The sequence below is a fragment of the Lucilia cuprina genome, chromosome 5 (assembly GCF_022045245.1).
Source record: "Lucilia cuprina isolate Lc7/37 chromosome 5, ASM2204524v1, whole genome shotgun sequence".
NCBI classification, from domain to species: domain Eukaryota; kingdom Metazoa; phylum Arthropoda; class Insecta; order Diptera; family Calliphoridae; genus Lucilia; species Lucilia cuprina.
In genome coordinates, this window is record NC_060953.1 from 26,431,923 (window position 1) to 26,457,827 (window position 25,905).

A 25,905-nucleotide genomic window follows, 5' to 3' on the forward strand; every position below is an offset into this window, starting at 1 on the left:
GAATGTCAATAACATTGAACAATAAGACATAATAAAATTTTCGATAATATAATTTGAAGCCTGAAAAAAATTGAAACTAAACCACAAAACTGCCCATGGGGCACATGCGCCAAATATATGTAATGCTTGTGATGTAGAACAAAATTTGGTTAAGATATAGAAAAAATTAGTTAATTTGTTTTAATTTTTTTGTTAAGTTTTGTGAAATAAACAATAAATACCTGATTTATTATACTTTGTTTAATGAATTAAAGTATAAAACAGCAAAAAAGTTTTTATTTTTGTAATTTTTTCTTTTATTTTACTAATGACAAATAAGATAATTCAATGAAGTTTGGTACATGATATCTATTGTCCCAGGGACGAACCCTATTGAAAATGGTTAAGATCGGTCCATTATTTCACCTAGCCCCCATACAACTGTACCCCCGATTAGGGCTTGTAAACCTTGTAATCAAACTACAGGTCGCAATTTTGAAGATAGTTGAATGAAATTTGGTACGTGATCTTCTATGGTACCGTAGACGAGGCCTATTGAAAATGGTTAACATCGGTTCATTATTTCAGCTAGCCCCAATATACTCGTATCTCGACAAAAAGCTGCAAAACCAAGTTCTATACTAGCCTTGATGACCCTCATAAACTTTATAATTATAGGGCCTCATTTGACCCCAGCCCCTATAAAAAGACCCAAAATTTTAATTAAAAAAAAAATTAGGCCTTTATCGGGCCTGTTGTGCGCTCCTTACCCAGTGCCACGGGTGGGAATCGAACCCACCACCTCCGGTCTACCAGACTATATCACAAACCACTAACCTACCGGAAGCCAGGAGGCCCGACTATAACTTCTTACTTGTTAGTGCATGGAAATTATATGAGAGTAGTACCAGTGAAGAACTGTCATTATGTAGATTTCCATATAGTTAAAACAACTTTTAGTTCTAGTCCTGCAAAATTAAGTAGAAACTTCAAAAAAGTGACGTAAACAATGTCAGCGGATGGATATACATAGGAATTAGCTATTTTTATTTAAAAGGCACTCAAAAATTTCGATTTTGTTGACTTGTACAATCACATGGAAAAATTCTCAATAATAATTGATTCGAAAGTTTTAAGCAGGTGTAAAAAATGTATTAAGTAAAAATACAAATTTTACCAGTGAATGTTACAAGACCGCGAGTGGTTGTAAAGCACTCTTACGAATCTTGAGCAACACTTAATTTATTTTTAAAACTAAAAACTTAAGAACTATTAAACAAAATCTTAAAACTAACTTAAAACTTACTAACTACATCTCATAATGTCTATGCGTTACATAAACAAGAGAATTAATATGCATCTTAGTACTGGCATTCTTATCATTACTAAAGGTCATAAAGAACTTAAACGATAAATATTTATTTGTAACTCAAGTGAACTAATCGAATAGTTTTTATGACCAAACACATGCACCAAAATAAGATTTTAAACTGTGTTCAAATATGTTTGAACAGCAGGCATGCCTAAAATCTCCTTGCTCGAAGGGAAGAGAAGCCCAGGGAAAAAGTGACTAAGTGAAAGAGGACTAATATTTGTTGACATTACTCCAAATAAAAAGTTTATTTAAAAAAGTACCTGGTTAAAAATAAAATTCAAAGTTGGTTAAATCAATGTTAAAAGTCACTGAGAACAAGTAAGAGTGTTATATTCGGCTATGCCGAATCTTTTATACCCACCATCAAACCTCGTTCAACTCGAATGAAACTTACATATGTCGAATTTCATATTTTTAGGCTAGTTATAAGCGTTAAAGTAATTTTCTACCTTATATAGGAAGGTAGGGTTAATTATGGATCGATCTTCATAAAATTTGTAAATTGGTTTGCATTAAATTCATTTGTGTCGAATTTAATCGCTACACTCGTATTTTTATTGAATCATTGACCCTATATGATTGACCTTATATAGGGTCAATATGGACCGATCCTCATAAAACATTTTAGATAGATTCAGACTCGTATGAAACTTATGTCGAATTTCATCTATCTTCTAGTACTTTAAAGACAGTAATGAGCGTTGAAGTCATTTTTTGAAGAGGACCTTATATGAGGGTAGGGTCAATCATGGACCGATCCTCAAAAAATTTTGCATAGTTATTTTTGATCATAAGAAACTTACTTATGTCGAATTTCATCACTATATTCGTATTTTTAATCAAGTTATGACTGTAAAAGCTGCTTTTCGAAGGGCCACTTGAATGGGGGATATCCGAAAACGTGGACCGATATTTCCCATTTTCAATACCAAACAAACCATACATATAAGAATTTTTTTTTTGCAATTTCAACCCACTAGCTGTTTTCATTCGGACTCTATCGTGCTTTCAACAGACAGACGGACGGACAGACAAGGCCAGATCGTCTTATAATTTAATGAGGACCCAGAATATATATACTTTTGTGGGTCTATGACCAATATTTCGATGTGTTACAAACGGAATGACAAAATCAATATACTCCCCATCAACAAACAAAATCTATCCTTTTTGTAACTTAAAGTGAAAAGAGGCATAATTTTAATGTTTTTATTAGAAATTTTTAATAAAACAGCTTTCAAAAACATAAAAATAACATAACTAAGAGTATTATAATCGGCTTTACGGAATTATATAAACCCACCATCAAACCGTATGCCGTAAATGGAATTCTTCCATATAAACATTGGGTTGATATTTGAAAAGGTCTTGAATATAATTCCATAGCTATTCTTATATTTTTAAGCCAGTAATGAGCATTTAAGTCTATAATGAGGAGTAGGATAGAGGTAGAGAGATTTTCTGTATATCGAATTTCATAACTATACTTGCATTAATAAGCCAGTAATGTACGTTAAAGTAATTTTCTGAAGGTGAAAAATGTGAATAATAATGTATGGTGTTTAATACATATAGGAAAGGCCATCAGATATAAACATTTATCCATGATAAACATCGATGTTAAAAAAAACGGTAATGTGAACGATACATCGATGTTTTTCCGATGTTTAAATTACACGACATTTAATTTCCAATAAAGACTTATATTTTTGTCAAATTCTAAAAATATCAGTTTAAAACATTTTCGAATCACGTACATACATATTTTAATGCTTTTTTGTCGAATCCAAAAATACAAAACTCAGGCAAATATGTTTTTCTCTTTTGACCTCGATGTATCATCTACCAAAACATTTCCGATTTTGTTCCTTATAAGTTGATCAGCGTCGTATTCAGAGATCCGTAAAATAAGATACCTATGGTATGATATAAACATTTACAATCCTAGTTCTTCGTTAGTTATCCGATTTCAAAATTTTATAAAATACAAGATTACATACATATATAGAATCTCCTAGTTGTAGCCTAGGAGATATTCGAATTTGAAAATTTAATTTTCAACAGATCCTATTTTAGTTTGTTATTAACAAACTAGAGTATGATCTAGTTTGTTATCATTTTTTATTCATTTTTCATTTATTCGCTTAACAACAAATTTAAATGTACAGAGAAGAAAATATTCAAGAAAGACGTTAATAAGTATTAAATTTTAATTTAATTATATATTTAATTAATATGATTATTTTTTAATTGAATAAACTCTTGTACAAATATCTGTATTTTTTAATCAATCAAAACTTTAATTAACATTAACATTTGTTTTATTTAGAATTTTAATTATTATAATTAATATTCTTAATTGAATATGAAAATGTTTGAAACTTTTAAAATTTTGACAAATTCACATTATCTTTTCTGTATATAATAATAATATTTCTGCCAAATTTTGTATCGATATCATTATTTGGATATTAATTATATGCGTTTAAGTGTATTTCTGAAGAGAACCTTGTACGGGAGCTATGTCCAATTGTGGACAGGAAAAAGAATTACAGTTACATTCTTTGTAAGGAAGTAATATTTTCACTTAATTTTGTATAAATATCTTAATTAAGTAAGGAGCTATGTGCGTTTTAGTGATTTTCATGTGTGGACCTTATATAGGAGCTATGACCAATTGTGGCCGATCGGAAAAAAACTTTTACGGTAACATTTCCGTATGTAATCGAAATATTTGTGCCAAATTTTTTATAAATATCTTAGATAATGAATTATGTGCATGCAGAGAAAAAACATGGATCGGCATGGTTAGGACAACTATTTTATTTACTGATACAAAATTTACCATACCTTGGTCCGCCTTCTTTGAATACAGGGCGTAATTTTGGACCAAATGGCCTCAATTTTCCTTGTTAGTTAGACAGCAAAATTTCCAATAATATACAAAAAATTTCAGATCAATATCATTTACAGATCCAAAAATATACGTTTTTTAATTTATAAATTCAAAAAATTTTAGATTTTTGCCGTTTTTTTGCCAAAAATGTGTCTTAACTCTTTTATTAATAAAATAAATTTTTTTTAAGAACATATAACAATTTTATAGTTTTCTAAAAGGTATCTTTACGCAGAACGCTTTGGCGTAAAAAAACTTGTCATATTTTGTGAAAATGTTGCCATTGCGTCCTTCCGAATATGACCTATTTTTTTATCAAAACTTCAACTTTGGGCGACATGTTCTAAAATCCCAAAGCTGGGATCAGAAAACTGAAAGTATTTTCCCAGTCCTGAAAGAAATGTGGACCCTATGGGCAAAAAAGTAAAAAATCCCATTTTGGGATTTTCATTCCTGTTTTTGGGAATTGCGGGATGCCCTTTGACCTTTTAAATTTTTTTTTTGCATTTTCTTATTTGAAATGACAAATTTAACAAGCGTTGAAAATTTCATTGAGTTTTGTTCATAAAAAGGATTTTGTTAATATATGACAAATTTGTTTTTTCTAAAACTATGATTTATATCAAAATTTTAATAGGGTCGCAGATAGCTACAACAATTTATTCCATATTTATCCCTTAATATCATTTTTTAGTTAGATATGGAAATTCTCGACCCTTTACAAAAAAGCCAATATCTCAATTACATTCAAAAATATGTTTATTTAAACCTGTGTCCTTTAATTTCATCTTTTTCATATTTTAGTATTAAGAACAGAACATACATTTGGTGTTGAATAAAATATTTGGACAATTTTTAAAAATAATTTAGTTAATTATTTTATTAAAGACTATAACATTGTATATACAATAAAAAAATTATAATTTTATTATGAGCCACGCACAACAACACCTAAATCATCCCACACAAACCACCTTTCCCGTCCACCGAAATATAAAACACAATTTAATACAATATCATCAGTTAGTATAATTGCTTTTTTATTTGAACTGTTTATCTTAAACATAATAAACTTAATTCTTACAACCTACTTATATAGTTAATTCCTAACACCACTTATTTTCTATAAAATAATCTGTCATATCGGTATACATATACAGAAGGTAATATAAGTCCTTTAAATCTTCCTTGTTTTGAGATGATAGAGTTTCATAACAAATCCATCTTTTTCGCATAGTTGAAAGAACAGAATCAGAAGATAGAAGTAAACTATTAAAAATATCTTCATTCTGTGATTGCCTGGAGCATTTTCTTGAGCTGAAAAGTTGAACATGCTTAAAATCTCGATTCCTCGCTTCCTGGGCTTCTTCTGTTAACTCTCCAAGTGGAAGAATATTCGATTCAATTATTATTTGACCATGACACAATACTTTGTGAACTGTTGGTGTTAGTTCCCTCCATGGATACAGAGATTAGAAATTTCAGATGTATTTTCCCCAAATCGATTTCAATTAATTTTATGTTTACTATTCGAAGCAACACCTTGTCGATTCCTGTTATTTTTGAAGTAATTTCAAAATCACGAAAAAACCTTTTCGCCGTATTACCGTCATTTGTACTACCGCAACTTGGAAGTGGTTTGTCGATGTTTAATCCCACCTGAACTTTAAATTCTTCTTGGATTCTGTTTTTTTCGCAGCTCTCAGTTCTTTCAATTCTTCATTATTTTTTGTTGATTTGGTAAGATTCTCTGGCACACTTCTATATTTCCGAAAGACAGGACTTCTTCATTAATACTTCTGCTTTTGTTTATATTTGAGAATTGCGATTTTTTCTCATTACATATTGAGCATCTCCAGAAGGAAGAAGTTTCTGTTATGGTATTGCTGACCTTTCCATCAATCATTGATAAGTTTAGCTGATATGATACGTTAATAGAGAATTCCTTTATTTTTATGCAAATGGGCTCCAGTGCATTTATTTCATCTTTTAAATATTCCACTAAATTTTTTGTTGTTTTCTTTGACTACTTTATATATTCAAATCCAATGGGTCTACAAACATTTTTTGAACCCGGAGTTATATTGATCCATATATCTTCAAATGAATTTCCGATGCTTGAAGATGATGGATTAAGGGATAAGATGAATTCGTAATGGCACTAATGATGACATAAATACACTTTTGTAGTCTGCTAATGTCCGACTTCCACAAGCTTGTTTGTATTCTGGAAGTGATGATAAACCGTCACATCCCCACTTACACATTAAGACAACATCACAGTTATGAATTTTTCTTAGTTGGTCTTCTGAAAAGTCTGACACGATTTTTGGTTTTGGTGATGCATTAGGAAGAATAGTTGCAATATGTACGGCATCCATAGGTTGATTTTCCTTTTTCAGCATTTCGTTAAATGTATCAGCAATTTCCTCATTTGTTATTGAAAAAAGTTTTTGTGTGACCCTCTTTTTTATGTGTTGTAAGTTGAGATTTCCGTAGTAGTTTCCATCCAACTACAAAATTTTAATCGAAATTTCTTTTGATTTCCATCCACAGACTTACTTTTTACATCAAAAGGTTTTAAAAAGTTTTCAATTTTTGATATGCCTGTTTTGTCTACTTTTCTACTATATGTAGTTTTTATATAATTTGAAATGTCTTCAATTCTTTCTGGCCCTTTTGAAGATACACTCCATAAAACGGAACACAACTCTTCGTACTTTAATGCAATCTTCATTGTAGATTTATTAAATATGATACTTAAAATCTGAGAAGTTTTCTTATATACCAATTCTTGTCATTTCCGATACAGGTATTCCAAAGTAAAAAATTACGAATTGTCTACCTATTAACATTTAGGACTATATTACTATAACCTGTAATTCAGTCATTGATATTTTTACCTACATGATCATAAACGAAACAGAACGAACTGAAATTAATATATAATTGAGATATTGGCTTGAAATTTTTTGTAAAGGGTCGAGAATTTCCATATCTAACTAAAAAAAGATATTAAGGGATAAATATGGACTAATATGTAATACATGACAAAATCTTTATTTATGAACAAAACTCAATGAAATTTTCAACGCTTGTTAAATTTGTCATTTCAAAAAAAAATTGAAGGTCAAAGGGCATCCCGCAATTCCCAAAAATGGGATTTTTACCATAGGGTCCACATTTCTCTCAGGGCTGGGAAAATACTTTTGGAGTAAATAGAAAACATATTGATGTTTCCACAACTGCTTTCTGATCCCAGCTTTGGGATTTTAGAACATGTCGCCCAAAGTTGAAGTTTTGATAAAAAATAGGTCATATTCGGAAGGACGCAGTGGCAACATTTTCAAAAAATAGGAAAAATAGTTTTTTACGCCAAAGCGTTCTGCGTAAAAATACCTTTTAGAAAACTATAAAATTGTTATATTGGCTTGAAATTTTTTGTAAAGGGTCGAGAATTTCCATATCTAACTAAAAAAAGATATTAAGGGATAAATATGGACTAATATGTAATACATGACAAAATCTTTATTTATGAACAAAACTCAATGAAATTTTCAACGCTTGTTAAATTTGTCATTTCAAAAAAAATTGAAGGTCAAAGGGCATCCCGCAATTCCCAAAAATGGGATTTTTACCATAGGGTCCACATTTCTCTCAGGGCTGGGAAAATACTTTTGGAGTAAATAGAAAACATATTGATGTTTCCACAACTGCTTTCTGATCCCAGCTTTGGGATTTTAGAACATGTCGCCCAAAGTTGAAGTTTTGATAAAAAATAGGTCATATTCGGAAGGACGCAGTGGCAACATTTTCAAAAAATAGGAAAAATAGTTTTTTACGCCAAAGCGTTCTGCGTAAAAATACCTTTTAGAAAACTATAAAATTGTTATATGTTCTTAAAGAAAATTTTATTTTATTAATAAAAGAGTTAAGAAAAATTTTGGGCAAAAAAAAAAACGGCAAAAATCTAAATTTTTTGAATTTTTAAATTAAAAAACGTATATTTTTGGATCTGTAAATGATATTGATCTGAAATTTTTTGTATATTATTGGAAATTTTGTTGTCTAATAACAAAAAAATTGAAAAATTACGCCCTGTATTCAAAAAAAAGGTGGACCAAGGTATGATAAATTTTGTATCACTAAATTTGTAAATGCCTATAACTCGGATATTATAAAGTGATATGTTTTTTCAAGATCTCGTCAAGATCTTTCAGAAAATATAAAAATCTTTGTATTTGGATGAAAAACAAAAAAGTGGCACGAGTTTAAAAATTTTACATGTCGTAGGTACCCTACTTTGAGCCGCCACAGCTCCGTCCCTGGGGCATATGTGGGGTTCATCTTCAAAAATTAAACTCGAATACTCCTTGGCTACGCTCACGCCAAATTTTATCCCGATCGGATCAGCCGCTTAGAAATGCCAGATTTATTTCCAAAAAATTTCCATTCTATTATCTTTAGGAAGAAAAGTATAAGAAATTAAAAAATTGGCAATTTGAATACACATTTATTAGTGTTAGCAATAAAATATTACAATATGGAAAATATATTAATATAAATATGCCAAATTAACGCTTCCCCAGCACAATTTTGTTTTACCCACAGGAAGATTCTTTTAATATTGATTTCTTTTAAGTACTCTGAAAACCAAAACATCATGACTATCCATTTTTTATGTAAAAATAATGATAAACTTACATTCTTGATTTATCGCGTATTAACTTATTGTAGTAAGATTTATTTAAAAAAATTAGTTTTTTTCTTATTTTGAAAATATTTTGAAGTTTGAAAAAAATATTTTTATTGCTATAATATCATCTATGCGATAACATAACGATATCCTAAACGTATTGCGTAGGATGAAAATCCTCTTACAGAAATAAATACAACAATTTGGCAACAAAAAATACTTTACAAAATCAAAAATATATTAATTTAAATATTTTTATTGTTTATTGCCGATTTTACTTTTGAATATTAACATTGCGATATCAAAACAATATTGCTTGGGTGATTTTCTTCCAAATTATAAAAATTTAATATTACTTTGATATCTTCTATGGACGATATCTTCCAAATGTTTGTAGGGTATATAAACCAACAAACACAAACTTTATTGTTGAAAAAGTTTTAATATGTATGTTTGATGTTATATTTCGATATTATCAGGGTAGGTAAAAATATCGCTCGCGATCGCTATTTTATTTATATCGCTCGTTTTAAAATTCAAAATCGCCAGTTTAGTTTTGGAACACGCGAGCACAATTTTAATTAGAGTTTTATGTGTTTTGTATTCGATTCGTAAGCGATATTTACATGTTTTTGTTTTTACAAATCGTTTACGAGCGATTGGAAAACGAGTTGAATTCGAGTTAAATTCGAGCCGAAAATCAGCAAAATCTGTGTGCAAGAAACAGGTTCTGTTGTGATAGTAAAAAAGACCCAATAATATGGGAAATAATTATGTATGTGTGATTGTGTAGCCGTAGGTTTTATGACGGTCTGACAAAGCAAAAGTGGGAAAGTATAAGAAATATATTGTCTACCTTTTCATTTAAATGTGTATAAGTATATTAATGGACATGCAAGTAATCTTTAAATTTTTTTTATTATTTATTCTCTAAATGCGAAAGAACATTTTCTTTCTTACAAATGTATTGAAAACAACAAATAAATTTAAAATTTTGGTTTTGTTTTCAATATATTTATAAGAAAATGTTGTTTCGATATTGTGAAACAGGCAGTTAGATTATTGATTGTGAATCAAATGGTTTGGAAAATTTTATTATGAAGATAATAAAACACATGTTGAATGATGTATGTATGTATGAATGTATGTATGTATGTATGTATGTATGTATGTATGTATGTATGTATGTATGTATGTATGCATGTATGTATGTATGTATGTATGTATGTATGTATGTATGTATGTATGTATGTGTGTATGTATATATGTATGTTTGTTTGTATGTATGTATGTATGTATGTATGTATGTATGTATGTATGTATGTATGTATGTATGTATGTATGTATGTATGTATGTATGTATGTATGTATGTATGTATGTATGCTTGGTTATGTCATATTTATATATAAATTGATTATGCCTTATAAATTTTAATTTATTCCATTTACAAAATTATAAAACTCGCGATTAACTCGTTTTGACTCGAATCGCGAGCGAGTTCTATTTTACGCTCTTCAAATTTTCAAATTTTCAAAATATCGCGAGTTTTAAAATTAAACTCGCGAGTCGCTAAGATTTATTCGCTCGAATAATAATGAATTATTTAAATCGCTCGAATTAAACTCGCTCGCGAGCGAATTGAATTCGATCGCTATCTGTACCCTGGTTTTAATTAGTCATTTTTATTGAAATTCTGTTAACCAAAGCAAGAAAGATTTTCATTTAAAATTATTCAAAATTTCAATTAAACGCGTTGTGTTTGCTGGGTTGGACCAATATTTACACTTGAAAATAATATATAAAAATAAAAACAGTTAAAAAATTCGTTTTTTATACTATTAAGTATGTAGAGTCTGAATTAGGTGAGAACTAGTGTTTATAAACCGGTTACCCGGTTAACCAAAAACCGGTTTTTATTGCATATTTCGGTTTTTTATGAACCGTCGATTTCCGGTTAACCGGGTTTTCCGGTTTTTAAGTCTCGGTTAACCGGTTTCAAAAAAATTAAATTTTTAGAAATATTTTATGTATATTAAATAAAAATTTAAAATTTCAGAAAACAAGTAAAAAGTTGGCTTTTAAATGATTTTAAAATTTGTGTGGATTGGAGAGAAATATTATTTTTGTTTTTTTTTCGAAATATGTCTCAAAATTGTCGTAATTTTTAGGTTATACAGAATAATACATAGCTTAGGTTATGTTATACAGAACAATAGTTTGGTCCATTTCAGAAGTTTTTAAATTATTTTGGAGTTTATATGCCCGTTGTAATACACTAAGTCGTTTTACGGACCAGAAATACTGTAACAAAAATTATATATATTTTTTCCGCGATAAGCCCTCAAAAACGGAAGTTTTGAGACCAATTTTGGAGAAGATTGCAGAAATTATTTTTTTACGAACATTATAATTTTTTTCATATTTAGTACATCTAACTAAATATAAGTATATTTAATAGATTTCCGTACATTTCGGTTAACCGGTTTTTTGTTCTGGGTTAACCGACAAACCGGTTTTCTTTTTGGTACTTTTTCGTTTTTTAAAGGATACTTTTTGAATATTCTATAACATTGAACCTGGGAACTAAAATTAAGTATGTATATTCGGAATTAGATGAGAATCCATAAAAGGGAATTTTTATGGTACTAAATATGAAATTAAGTATGTAGAGTCTGAATTAGGTGAGAACGCATAAAAGGGAATTTTTTGGTACTTTTTCGTATTTTTTTCAAAAGGTACTTTTTGAATATTATATGATATTGAACCTAGGAACATGAACTAGATTCGGAATTAGGTGAGAACACATAAAAGGGAACTTTTTGGTACTTTTTCGTTTTTTTTTTTGAGTTTTCTATAATGAACCCAGAAACATGAAATTAAGTATGTAGAGCATGGATTAGACGAAAACAAATCAATGGGGATTTTTTTGGTACTTTTTCGTTCTACAAAAGATACTTTTTGAATTTTCTATAATATTGAACCTAGAAGTATGAAATTAAGTATGTAGAGTCGCAATTAGATGAGAACCGAAAAAAGTGAACTTTTTGGTACTTTTTTGTTTTTAAAAGGTACTTTATTAATTTTTTCTAATATTGAACCTAGAAATATGAAATTAAGTATGTAAAGTCTGAATTAGGTGAGAACCCATAATAGGGATATTTTGGGTACTTTTTTTATTTTTCAAAAGGTACTCTTTTGAATTTTCTATAATATTGAATATAGAAACATGAATTTAAGCATATTGAGCCCCAAGAAAGTGATGTAAAAGAGGACTTTTTGGTACTGACTATTTTTGTAGCACACAATGGTGAATGGTATATAAGATTCGGCACAGGCGAATATAGAACTCTTACTTCTTTTTTTCTAAAAATATTTTTAATTATTTTGCCACAATTTTAACAATGCTTATTGCTGCAGCAGGGACTATTTGGCCAAAGGAATTTTGTAAATGCTTGAATTAACGATTAAATATAAACGATTACTGTTAATTTCAATGCAGCCCGAATGAAGTCTTAATACAAAGCATACTAATGGGAACGGCATTTTAATTATGGCTTAAAGTTAGTAACACTTGCAATGATGTTATTCGTCTATAAAATTAGTCTATTAAACTTTTTGGAAACGGTAAATGTTAAAAAATAATAGGCTTTTTAAAAAATTAGACTCAAAAAATTTTATATATACGAAAATGTTACTATAATCATCAGTTAAGCAAACATCAATCTTTTATAAATAAACTCTACAACAATAACTACTATTTTATTTATTGATGATCCCAATGTTACAAGACAAAAGTCTTATAAATACATACAACATTAGTCATTATAAGTGGCAAATTTTAGTATAAATAGTTAATATTGTTAACAATAAGATTATAACAATAAGATTATAATTTACATAAAAATGGTCAAAATGATTTATAATTATAAGATAAAAAAGTTTATTTTTAAAAGATGTTGCGTAAGAAATTAAATGAAGATTATATGGTAATAAATTTAAATTTAAATTAATAATAAAGATCGATATTTCAAGTAATTTTCCAATGGCATTCCAGATATTCGGTTAGCATAAATAGATATATGACCATATTTTCTTAAGCCGTAAACATATCTTACAACATTGTGATTTTTTTGGATTTAATCTCAGGTAATTCCATTTGACCCATTTGAACACACTATTAAGGACCGCATTAATATTCATAATACAATTGTTAGCATTTTCCTTCTCACAACTACATACAACTGTACATCATGTACATCATAAACCTGAAGAGACAACGAGCTGTGTTCTGTATTGAAGATAGGATTGCACAATATTAGATGAATATATTGAAAAGCCAAATAATTTAGTGATTTTATTTATTAACGTGTGATGATTAACAAAATCGAAGGGCTTAGAGTGATCTAATAGCGTTAAAAATTTAATTTTGCTTTTATCAAAGGGTATACGAATTTCCTCAGAAACATCAATAAGTGTCGTAATACATCCTCGCCTTTTTCGAAACCCAGATTGTTTTGCATGTAATAAGTTATTTGCGTCAAGAAAGTTTGAAATTTGCATGGACATAATTTTCTCAAAAGGTTTTGATATGTATGGAAGGATTTTTTAGCTATAGAAATAGTTTTAGCAATTTTCCATGCTTTAGGAAAAACATAAATGGTAAATATTTTGTTGAAAATATGTGTGATATGTATCAATATTTTCGGTAATAATGCTTTAATAATCACTGGGTCTATACTATCGAGACCAACAGAGTTAGATTTTATAGACAGAAAAGCCTTTAAACCATATTCTTGATTAACACATTGAAGATTAAACTTTATACCATTTTATTTGTACTAAATTGTGTATTGGGATTGTGAAGTAGAGGGGGTATTTTAAGTAGAAAAAAGTACATTTAGTTCATTCAATTTATATTCGGAAATGTTGGTTGGTTTTGAATCATCCTTATAGAATAATTTCCTAATCTCTCGCCATATTTTTTTAGTATTCATATCTGTATTAAATTTTCAATTAAAATAATCTCTCTTGGCATTTTTGATAGCCCGATTAACAGTTTTCCTAATTGATTTGAAAGTATCATACTTACGTTTGTAGTGTTCTATATCGTTTCCATTCATCATAAGCAAGGTTTCTTTTTTCTAATAACTTGCATAAATTCATATTGAACCACGGCCTAGAAGATTTAATTATTTTAGTTTTGACAGGAATGTATTTTTCAAACAAGTATAGAATTACTTCATTAAGATGCTCTATTTGTTTGTTAACATCACTGTTATTATAAATGTTATACCAGTTAGAAGTATCAATTTCAGACGAAAGAGCATAATATTCTGAATTTTTATAATCACGAAAATACATATATACTTTTAGGGCTATTATCAAAGGGGAAAATCGTGGATTAGATAAATGAGGTCATGTTTTGAGAAATTTGAAGACATTATTTGGTCATACAGCAGTATTTTGGCAGGATTGTTGACTAAAAATACATCAAGGACAGTACTGTTTCTCAATGAGAAATGAATAGTCGTGGAAGTATTAACATAATGTAACTAAATTGGCAAAAATATATTCTTAAGAGAAGTAGCCCCCAATAGGTTGCAATTCATATCCCCTGTTAAAATTATATCATTATAAACCAAGGAGTTCTCTTCGAAATAATTAATACTTAATTGGCATAAGGTCAATACTTTTATATGGCCTGTAAATAACGCCCACTAAACATTTACAATTATCACTATTCATTTCGAATTTTGACCGTCCCCCCCCTAAAATTGTTCTATAAAAATAAGTCGTGCAAAAAATTAGGTCAATAGGACTACGTTAACTGGTGCCGCAACAGCTCTGAAGTTTGAAGATGCATTTACAAGGGGAAAATATGAATTTTTTACAGTTTTCACAAATGTTTAAATAATTTGTTTTGTATTTTATTGTAAAAGAATCGTAATGTACACAGAATTAGCGTTACAAAAAGATAAAAAACACAAAAATTGGTTGAAAAATGTAAAAGTTATAAAAAATTCCCCAGGCCATTATCGTGTCTCAGAGCACTTGAATTCGAAATGTGATAAAAAAACATATTTTTAAAAATATTCTAATAAAACAATTGTATTACTTAAAATACATCTGTAGTTACTTGAATATGAGTTTTTTTCCTTATAAAATAACGTAAACCTGATCTCAGCTATGGTCGAAAAATTTTGATATTTTTAACGGTCGTTTCAAATTCAAATTTTAGTTTTTTGATACTTTGTTAAACAAATTTCAAAATTTTTGGGAGAACTCATAGGGATTTATGGACAACAGATTAGGGAATAAAACACTAAAAATACCTCTCAATACCTCTTATAGTTTGCCTGCACCTGCAATTTGAATTCTGCGGATTTCGAGAAAACCCTATTTTTATGTAATATTTTGCAATATTATTATATTGTTGGGTCTTTTAAATGGAACCTTTTGTAAATTTATTAGTCCACATATTTCCTAATAAAAAGCAAAAGTTTCATGCAATTTGGACGCCATTAACCCATAAACTTTAAAGGTCAAAGGTCAAATTTTTTTGGTCTCTAATGAACAAAAATTGCTATAACTCCAAAACTGCTGATAATACGAAAAAATTATCTGAAACCAAAATACCGTAAAATGGTTTCTCTGCAAATTTTGTAATGACTCCTTAATCCGCATGATGTACTAAAAGGGAGATATATCAAAAAATTTATTATTTTGACCTATGACCTCCAATATTGCAAATATATAAGACATGATTTCAGATATTTTTTACCATCATATTTATAACACTAAGTTGAGGGTCTGTTATAATTTTTACTTCATTCGGCATTAAAACCTTAATTTACTTGACTATAAATGTGTTAAAATGTGTAAAAAGCACTCATTTCCTATGTAAATTGTAAATGTAGCTAAATAGAAACCCCTATAACTTCCAAACCCATTAAGATCCCATTTTAAAATTTTTACATAGCAATAACAATAAGTTTGCCTATTTGTCTTAAAAAAATTAAGAAAAACAAAATATACTCTTTTAAGATATTTAGGGATAAAGGACATTTTCCACTATATTGTCCTCGCGGCAGGACATCGTGTAATTTTAATTAAATGTCAAAAACGAGTAATCGAAGATCTTTCGAACAAAACATCATTATTATTAATATCGGATAATTGGTTCCAAAGTTATTCAGTCATCAACATTTCTAATTTTGAACAAAAATACGCGAGATGCCCTGTTTTAGAGAGACATAACATATGAACCGCATATGAACCGATCCAGTTTATACGCCATAGACCCCGCAATTAAAAGTTGAATATATGTTTCGAGTTATAACGAAATCGAAAGGGTTGTAAATTTTAAGAGGTCGAAATGTCTGTGGAATTACCCTATAACGGAATTTTTGAAAATGAACCTAAATTCATCTATTTTACCACTTAAACTTTGTGCGTTTATGTGGCATGTTTTTAGCCCTTCCCTTCCCTATTTACCAAGAATATGTATCATAGAGTGAGTACAAACTGAGGAACTGGTAGGATTATTGTAGGAACCCATAAGATAATCCTGAACAATTTGTTAAATAATATTAAAAACTTAAAATTAATTGGTATAATATTGAAAAATATCTGAAATATCCGGTTTTGTAAGTTAGTTAGATTATTGTTGAAATATTGTTTTTTTTTTTCGAATCATTTTAAAAAATGAACAGAGACTGTCAAATTTTCCATTACTTAAAATATATTTATATTTGTCGCCCACTGTATATTCTAAAAAAACATTTCCTTACTTAAAATATATTTATAATTACTTGAATATTAGTTTTTGCGTAGCAGAGTACGGATGGGATCGTCTAAACGCAAAAACGAATATTCCAGTAATTATAAATATATTTTAAGTAATGGAAAATTTGACAGTCTCTGTTCATTTTTTAAAATGATTCGAAAAACAAGCAGGTCGCAAAAGACTAAAAAAGTAAAACAACTGTTTTTATCTTACTCTGTTGTTTTATAGTAATCGTGTTAACACAAAAAATATAAATTATAAAAATTTTATTCTCTTTTTGTTATACGGTTGGAATTTTACTTTACTTTTTCATTAGACTTTACGTACGTAAAGTGTGATCGTGTGAAGTGCCCTTAAGAACAAAGTGAAACAGTCTCTGCTTATAACCATTATTAATGCGATAAAATTCAGTACAACCTACTTTTGTATAAACATAACTGCCTGTCTTACGTATTTTATTTTAATTTAGTTATTTAGATATAAATTAGCTCTTGCAATTTAATGATTTTGCTTTTTTCTTTTCTTAGGAATATTAACACAGCTGTTGGCATTGATACCCTTAACGACAGTAAAACAAGTCCAAAAGTCAGTTTTTTGTGTTCTGATTTGGAATATAATGGTAAATATATGTGATCTAATGAAAATTTTAATTGTTTAATATATATATATATATATATATATATATATATATATTATATATATATATATATATATATATATATATATATATATATATATATATATATATATATATATTATATATATATATATATATATTAATATATATATATAATATATATATATATATATATATATATATATATATATTGGAAATACGATCGAATAGAACGCAATTTAAAATCAGTCCAATCGGTCCATAAATAACGAAGATATGCGTAAAAACCCGAGACATCTAAAAATTTCATCAAAAATTTAGATTTTTCATTCATGGTCAAACAGAAATTGTAAAAAAACAAAATACATAATCATACGATAAATTTTGTTATTGTACTCTTGTTTATAAAAACAAGGCAGAACGAGAGCAGCGGAGCTCTCTATTCCGACAGCTTAATTTGCAAAATTTAAGTGAGTGCCTGAAGTTAAGTAAAACTTATTTTTTGTGAAAAAATAAACATAGAGAAGTACATATTCATAAAAATATTATATTACGAATGAATGAATGTTGCGAATGGATAATTCTACTCCGGCGGAGTAATTTTCAATATTTGGCAATAATGTAGCAGCCGCCGGACTTGTAAATACCTCATATGAGTTTTGTTATATAAAGCGTTCCGGAACAGACTTTTTTAGTTAATCTCTTTATCTACATAGTGTATATATAAAACAATATTGTCGAATTTGTTAACATTTAATAGATTTCAAAATTAAGCCATAACGTAGAAGTCAGCTGCCGCCAACCGGATAAATACTTCATATGTAAACAATAACAAACTTTGACAGCTAGGAAAACCAGGCGAATTAAGAAAAAAATATCAGCTGATTGAATAACACTACCTTATATGAATTCGCCTTGATTGTATTGTTATTGGCTAGAAACATGAAACCAAGGTGAATTCATATAAGGTGGTGTTAATCAATCAGCTGATATTTTTTTCTTAATTCGCCTGGTTTTCCTAGCTGTCAAAGTTTGTATTTGTTTACATTTTTATATTTAAAAATGTCCGTTAAACAGAGAAAAACTTCGTTAATATTTTGAATTATTTATGTAAAAAATCTGAAAATACCAAGCATCTCGTAAACAAATATCATTTTATTTAAATAATGGCTTAATTGGTATGTATACAAATATGTTATTTAAGAAAAATATTTTTTCTATTAAATGTTAACATATTACACAATATTGTTTTATATTTTATATTAAAATTGTGTAGATAACGCGATTAACTAAAAAATCTCTTCCGGAACACATAATATTATGAAACGCATATCAAGTATTTACATTATTTATGTTTATTTTTCACAAAAAAATAAGTTTTACTTAACTTAGGGCACTTACTTAAATTTTGCAAATTAAGCTGCCGGAATAGAATTTTTCGTTTGAAACAAATATCATTCAATACAGAATATATTTTCCTCACAAATTTTAATATTTTTATCTTTATTTTTTAATATGATATAAACAGTTAGAAGCCATAAAATGGAACTTTTTGGTATATATTTTCCTCACAAATTTTAATATTTTTATCTTTATGTTTTAATATAATATAAACATTTTACAAAAATTTTTCATCAAATGAATTCGCCATACTTATGGTTTTTGACATTTACGAAAACCAAAAGCAAAAACAAAATACATGGGAAATGTTGTTGTTGCAGAACTGCCACCACCTTATATCAATTCGCCTTGCATGAAATTATGTATGTGGAGCCTGGCTTAAGTTAGAAGCCATAAAATGGAACTTTTTGGTATTTTTTTCATTTTTCAAAAGGTACTTTTTGAATTTTCTACAATATTCAACCTATAAATATGAAATTAAGTATATAGAGTATGAATTAGGTGAGAATTTCTAAAGGTACTTTTGAAATATTCTATAGAGCTATTCAATTAAAAGATGATAAGTTCAATATGTATTCTTCGCAAGAGCTAAATTACAGCTCTCTTGTGTTAAGCGAAGTCTGTCTTTGTTGAAAAAGTTCTTAGATTATATAGTAATTAATTGCTTACACAGCATTATTCATAAAGTGGATAGTGTAACAATTGGACAGAACATTGAACGCAAGAAATACATACAAACAAAGCCCCGATCAGTAAAATATTTAAAGTATTGACTGTTTAATCGACTTTGTAATATGATATTATTTTTAATTGCTTTTTCAATATTCTGTCGGCATAAGCGATACATGTTTTATGCTACATCTCCCTTTTACGGAAGAATGTTCATACCCTTTTTAAATGTATGGACATTCTTTAACAAATTATTACTATAATCTTAATAATTAATTTTATTACAAATATGGGAATAAACATATTATTTATTACTTAAACACATGCGCATATGTTACTAAGGATAATGTTAATTATATTATTTGTTGAAAATCTTAAGTCTATTCTTATGAACTATTTATTATTTTTCTTATCTACTATAGTTACATTATTTTTTAAGTCTATGTTTTTAATTTCGTAAGGTCCTTTATATTGTGGATCTAATTTGTGACCTACTTCATTTTTAACTAAAACTAAATCTCCCACTTTTAATTTATAATCTAACAATGTCTTATCATAATTTAATTTCTGTTTCCTTAGCATAATCTTCTACATTATATAAAGGTGATATTGTATGAACCTTATCAAATTGTAGAAACCCATTAGGAGTCTTACCGAAAACTAACTCATAAGGGCAATAGTCATGCACCGTAGATGGCGTGGTATTGAAACAGTAAGTGAAATACTTTAGCCATTCATCCCAATCGCTTTTGTCAACGGATATGTATGATCTTACATATTCGTTGAAGGTTCTATGACTTCTTTCTATAGTTCCTAGCGTCTGGTGATGATTTAATATTTTCTATCTTCAAAAGGTTGCATAATTCATTAAGCATCGAATTTTTGTATTCTGTACCCATGTCCGTAATGAACGTCTTCATTGGTCCATAAGTAAGAATAAAATGTTCAAATATGGCTTTCGCAACTGATGTTGCGCTTTTATCTTGAATAGGTACCGTTACAAGATATTTTGTCATGTCGCATATTATTGTGACAGCATATGAATTTCCGTTATATGATTTTGGTAGTGGACCTATAGTGTTCACTATTACCGTATCAAATGGTTTAGCTGGTGTATTTGTCAAAGTCAATGGCATTTTTGTGTGTTTTGTAATTTTAGCCGACTGGCATTTTTGGCACACTTTAACATATTTCGTAATATCACGAGTCATGTTCTTCCAGAAATAGTATCTTTTTATTTTACTAAGAGTTCTTGAAACACCAGAATGTCCGCCCTCCGCTGGATCATCATGATATCGTTTCATTATCTCTGTTATTAACTTAGCATTTGTTACGTGGATCACCTCATTAAGTAGCGCTACTTTCAATACTTTTAATAATTTATTGCCCATTTCCTCAAATTCATTAATAGAGACAAATTCGAAAATTTTCTCACTAGGTGCCACTTGTAATTTATTAATTTTTAGTTTACCGGCCAATTCTTCGAGCCTTGGGAAAAATTGTCCTAAGTCAAATTTCCCATTGATAAACAATTCATTTATTTTCATACATGCAAGTTTCGATTTACCACGTTTAATATAAAATGTATGTGGGTCAATTTTTAGCTTGCAAAATTTTCTGACGTCAGAATTCATAATTGGGTTAAATACATTGAGCTTCTCATGTTTATTTTCTAAATGCTTTTTGTTTAATGTAACTGGAGATTTTTCAAGTGACTCTTTTGCCATTGATCGTGTTGTTATTTTGTATACATTGTTATTTTTATTGTTCATTTCTTTCAAATCATCTATGGTTATACGCGATAATGCGTCAGCAACATCCGTTTCTAATCCAAACATATCACTATAATCAGAACAAAAATTAGTTAATGTTTTTTCAAATTGTTTTGGAAATTGTTTCTTTAAAATTTTCATTATTTCTGATCTTCTTTGGCCAGTGATGAGGAATCAAAAACTGCGTGTAACTTAGATCAAAAAATATCGTACCAAGGGATCTAATTTTGCCTTCACCTATTCCACTTAATGTTGTTATATGTTTAGTATTTAATTTTTTAAAGGCATACTGGAGTTTTAGCAAGGATATGTCTGCACCTGTATCTACTAGCAATGTTATTAATTCTTTAGTTTGATTAATCTGTAGTTTTATGAAAATGCTTAAGTTGAGGTTAAGATTGTACACCTTTTTATTTACTGTTCTGATCCTAGGGAAGCGTTCTGGTTTTCCGAATCGCTGTCAAATAGATTGGCTGCTCTCACATAATTTCCGCGGTTGTTGCCTCGCTGCAATCTATTTCTGTTGTTATAATTGTTATTATTATTTCTAAATCCATTTCTGTTCGGATTTCTAAAGCCGTGGTTGTCTACAAAGTTATTGTTACTTCTATTGTAATTTCTTTTCCTATCATAATTATTCTGTCTTTGTCCATAATACAGTGCGGCGTTTTGTTGTCCTGTTGCCTCGGTGCAAATGTTTACAAACCTACTAACAACTTCGTTCATACTGTTAAATTGACCTGCTTCCATGATAAGTTTTACTTTATCAATTGTGCAGTTTTTAGTAAGTGCCTTTACGGCAACCTGCGTTGAATATTTGCTTGCCAATTCGCAAGACAAGCCATCCGATATATACGCGTTTTCTAATGATTTTGTAAGATTTTCTATCTCTGTACAATATGCATTTGCTGTTTTATTATTTTGTCTTATGTTTATTATTTTTGCTGATAATACTTCCACCGATTCTCCCTTAACAGTACCATTCAATTTGCCAACAATTTCTGCTATGGTCGCTTCATTGTTAATTAAATTTCTAGCAGTTACTTTTAGTTTAGTTTTTATAAGAGACACTGCTGTGGATTCGTAGCTTCCCTTTATTGAGTCGACCAAAGCCAATGAATCAAGAAAAGATCGTAAGTTTTCAGATTTTCCATCAAAATCTGTAATTAGCCTTGAGGCTGAATTCAAAAATTCCAATACTGTTTGCGACATTGTTTTAACTGTTCCTGATTCTTGCTGTGAAAAACTAGGTTTTATAATTATCTCTTCATGCAAATTTTCTGGTAAGTCAATTTTTATATCCTTTCTTAAAAACTCTTTCTTTTAAATCCAGAAAAAACCCTCTGCTGCTGTTTGATGTGCTTTAGTTAGTCTGTTATAATTTACGTTAAGTATTACTCTTATATCCTCAAAACAACGTAGCAAAGTTTGCATATGTTGGTGAATTGTTTCTTCCTTAGTTGGTCTATCAATATTCAAACATTTGTAAGACCGGTCAAATTTATCTCTAATTATTCTAACCCTTTTTACTATATCCGACCACTCCATCTATACTCTATCCAAATTGTTAGCTCGGCTTGTATATTTCTTCTTTAATCTTTTATTATGTAAGGCGTAAAGACACAACAATGTATTTAAACCTATTAAAACAGTTGTTATTACTAAACAACATTCAATTAATTAAAGATTTTCTATTTTGGATTGGTGTTTTCCCATTACAAAGGACATTAAAAAAATTTTAATTGTGCTTAAATATTCTCTATATTATTTTATTATTCATTATTCTTATTTATATGTATAAAGTAAAAAAATCTTTGTTAAATGGCGGTTAACGCCTACTGACCTAAATGTGCAACTGAATGCACAATTATTATTTTTTTTTTGTTGTTTTTTGTTTTTAATAGAAGATCGATTCTACCGATCTTTTCCCACATGGCCGACGCCTGGTTCCAAGGAGGTGGTGGATCCTGGTTTATCAGCCGGATCAGGACTGCCCTTTCTCGTCTTAACCTTGTCTTAAAACCACCCCTTCGTTTTGGTTTTGTTGTTGGTGGTATCTTTGTTAGGTCTTCTACTGGTTTATTTTTCCTTTTAATCCAGCTATAACATCCAGTGTTATAGCTCTTGGGCCTGGTGTACCCATTCTATACCTTGGCCGTACAGACTTCTGACGGAGACTTAGCTGTCCGCCAGGAACCACAATTTTGCTTTTGGGTGTCCTTTTATTTTCTGGCACTCCAAAAGACTTTTTATAATACAACAATTGCTTTTAGGTGCTTTAGAACAGCACTCCCAAAGTCTTTGTTTTATTCCTTTTGGGTGCTTATTATTTTTTTTAGCACTCCAAAAAGGCTGGCAGGGTCGCCATATAGAGCTATTCAATTAAAAGATGATAAGTTCAATATGTATTCTTTGCAAGAGCTAAATTACAGCTCTCTTGTGTTAAGCGAAGTCTGTCTTTATTGAAAAAGTTCTTAGATTATATAGTAATTAATTGCTTACACAGCATTATTCATAAAGTGGATAGTGTAACAATTGGACAGAACATTGAACGCAAGAAATACATACAAACAAAGCCCCGATCAGTAAAATATTTAAAGTATTGACTGTTTAATCGACTTTGTAATATGATATTATTTTTAATTGCTTTTTCAATATTCTGTCGGCATAAGCGTAGATTTGAAATTAAGTATGTAGAATCTGAATTAGGTGAAAACCCATAAAAGGTAACTTTTTGGTACTTTTTCGTTTTTCAAAAGGTACTTCTTGAATATTAAATAATAAATAATAAATCGAACCTAGAAACATGAAATTTAGCATGTAGAGCATAGGTAAGAACATGTAAAAGGGGACTTTTTGGTACTTTTTGAACCTAGAAAATTGAAATTAATTATGTAGAGCCTGGATTAAGTGGGAACCCATAAAAGGCTTAAAGGTGAATTTTCTTTACCTTACCGTTTTGCAATTGATATTTTTTGATTTTTTGTAATAAAATTCGTAGACTGTTTTTTAACACATCATGTTTAAGGGTATAAAAGATTCGGCACAGCCGAATATAGAACTCTTTCTTATTTAACATTCAGAATGTTTAACAAGAATCGTACGAGTGCCTTACAACCACTCGCGGTCTCTAAACATTTTACATTTTACAGATATTGATGATCAAATTCTTGTTAAACAAAAAAGATAAAGATCACGGTATAATTGGCTCAGTAACTCTCCAACTTATACTTCCCGTTATAGGCGTTTAACATATTCCCCAGATAAGACTAAGTGGTCAAACGTAAAAAACGGGTTTTTAAGTGCCTATCTTCGCGCAAATAATTTTCTAGCTGAAAAACAAAGAGAATAACAAGAGAAAATATTGGAAAATATTTGTAAAATCACTTAAACCATACATTTCATTTTCAAATGAAGCTATCTTGATAAAAATTCGACACAAATATGTTTTGTGTTCATATGAATCAGTCTACAAAATTTTTCGAAAATGAACAATCACAGTTTTAGAGATTAAATTCAACATAATATGTAAATCATTATATAGAATTTTTTCTCAATCTGTTTTATTAAAAGTTAGCTTGCTGGTGGAGATTCGAAATGTGTTAGAAACATTGAGTTTCTTATAAAAGAAAAGAGAATACTCAGACGTCAATGGCAATAATCGAGATCTCCAATATAAAGACTTAACTTAACAGCTTAAAATACATTATTGACCTGAATTGGGATGCAAATATTTAAATTCTATTACAACTAATATACAAAGTTTAATATAGTGCATTTTTGAAAGAAATGCAGTTTTTAATGCATTTTTAAAATTGTTCTCTGTGTTTAAGAAATAACTCGTTGTGACGAGTTATTTTTTATATTTTATATTGGACATTTTTTAAATATTATTGATATTTTATGCCTTTAACAGAATTAAAAACAGCTTAAAATACATTATTGACCTGAATTGGGATGCAAATATTTAAATTCTATTACAACTAATATACAAAGTTTAATATAGTGCATTTTTGAAAGAAATGCAGTTTTTAATGCATTTTTAAAATTGTTCTCTGTATTTAAGAAATAACTCGTTGTGACGAGTTATTTTTTAAAATATTTTATATTGGAAAATTTTTAAATATTATTGATATTTTATGCCTTTAACAGAATTTAAAACAACTTAAAATACATTATTGACCTGAATTGGGATGCAAATATTTAAATTCTATTACAACTAATATACACTTTTATAGAAATGCATTCTTAAATAATATTTTTTAAGATGAATGGATTTTTGATGTAAGTGCACTTTGAGAGTGCTTTCAAAATTGTTTTCCCTGTTGAAAGTATTTTAAAATCTCATAAATCAAAACTTGCTTGTTTTTATATTATAAAAAAAAATATTAAACGAATATTCAAACGTCATTTTTCGCGATGTTTTAAAAAATATATAAAATATATAAATTTTTTTATTCTATACAAATTTATCAATAATGCACTTACAAGAAATATAGAGTAAAATGTAGAAAATGCGCTCAATATGCAATTGAATTAAAATGCATTTGTCTTAACAAATATTATTAAGAAATGAATTTTTATCAAAGTGTACATAAGTTGCAATCGAATTTTAATATTTACATTTCAATTCAGATCAGTAATGCAAAAAGCGGTTTTAATAAAATATTTAAAAAATCAACAAAAATAGATGTAATGCATGTCACAACATAAT

The 25,905-nt window shown here is 28.8% G+C and overlaps 1 protein-coding gene across 6 annotated transcripts in view; it reads left to right on the forward strand.

Annotated features, from left to right (window-relative positions):
- LOC124420391 overlaps positions 1–25,905 on the forward strand; it is a 95,604-nt gene that overhangs the window by 45,076 nt on the left and 24,623 nt on the right. For all 6 annotated transcript variants that reach the window (XM_046953000.1, XM_046953001.1, XM_046952999.1 and 3 more), the window contains exon 3: positions 17,261–17,352. In XM_046953000.1, the coding sequence (XP_046808956.1) occupies positions 17,261–17,352 (92 nt within the window). The remainder of the gene's footprint in view (positions 1–17,260; positions 17,353–25,905) is intronic.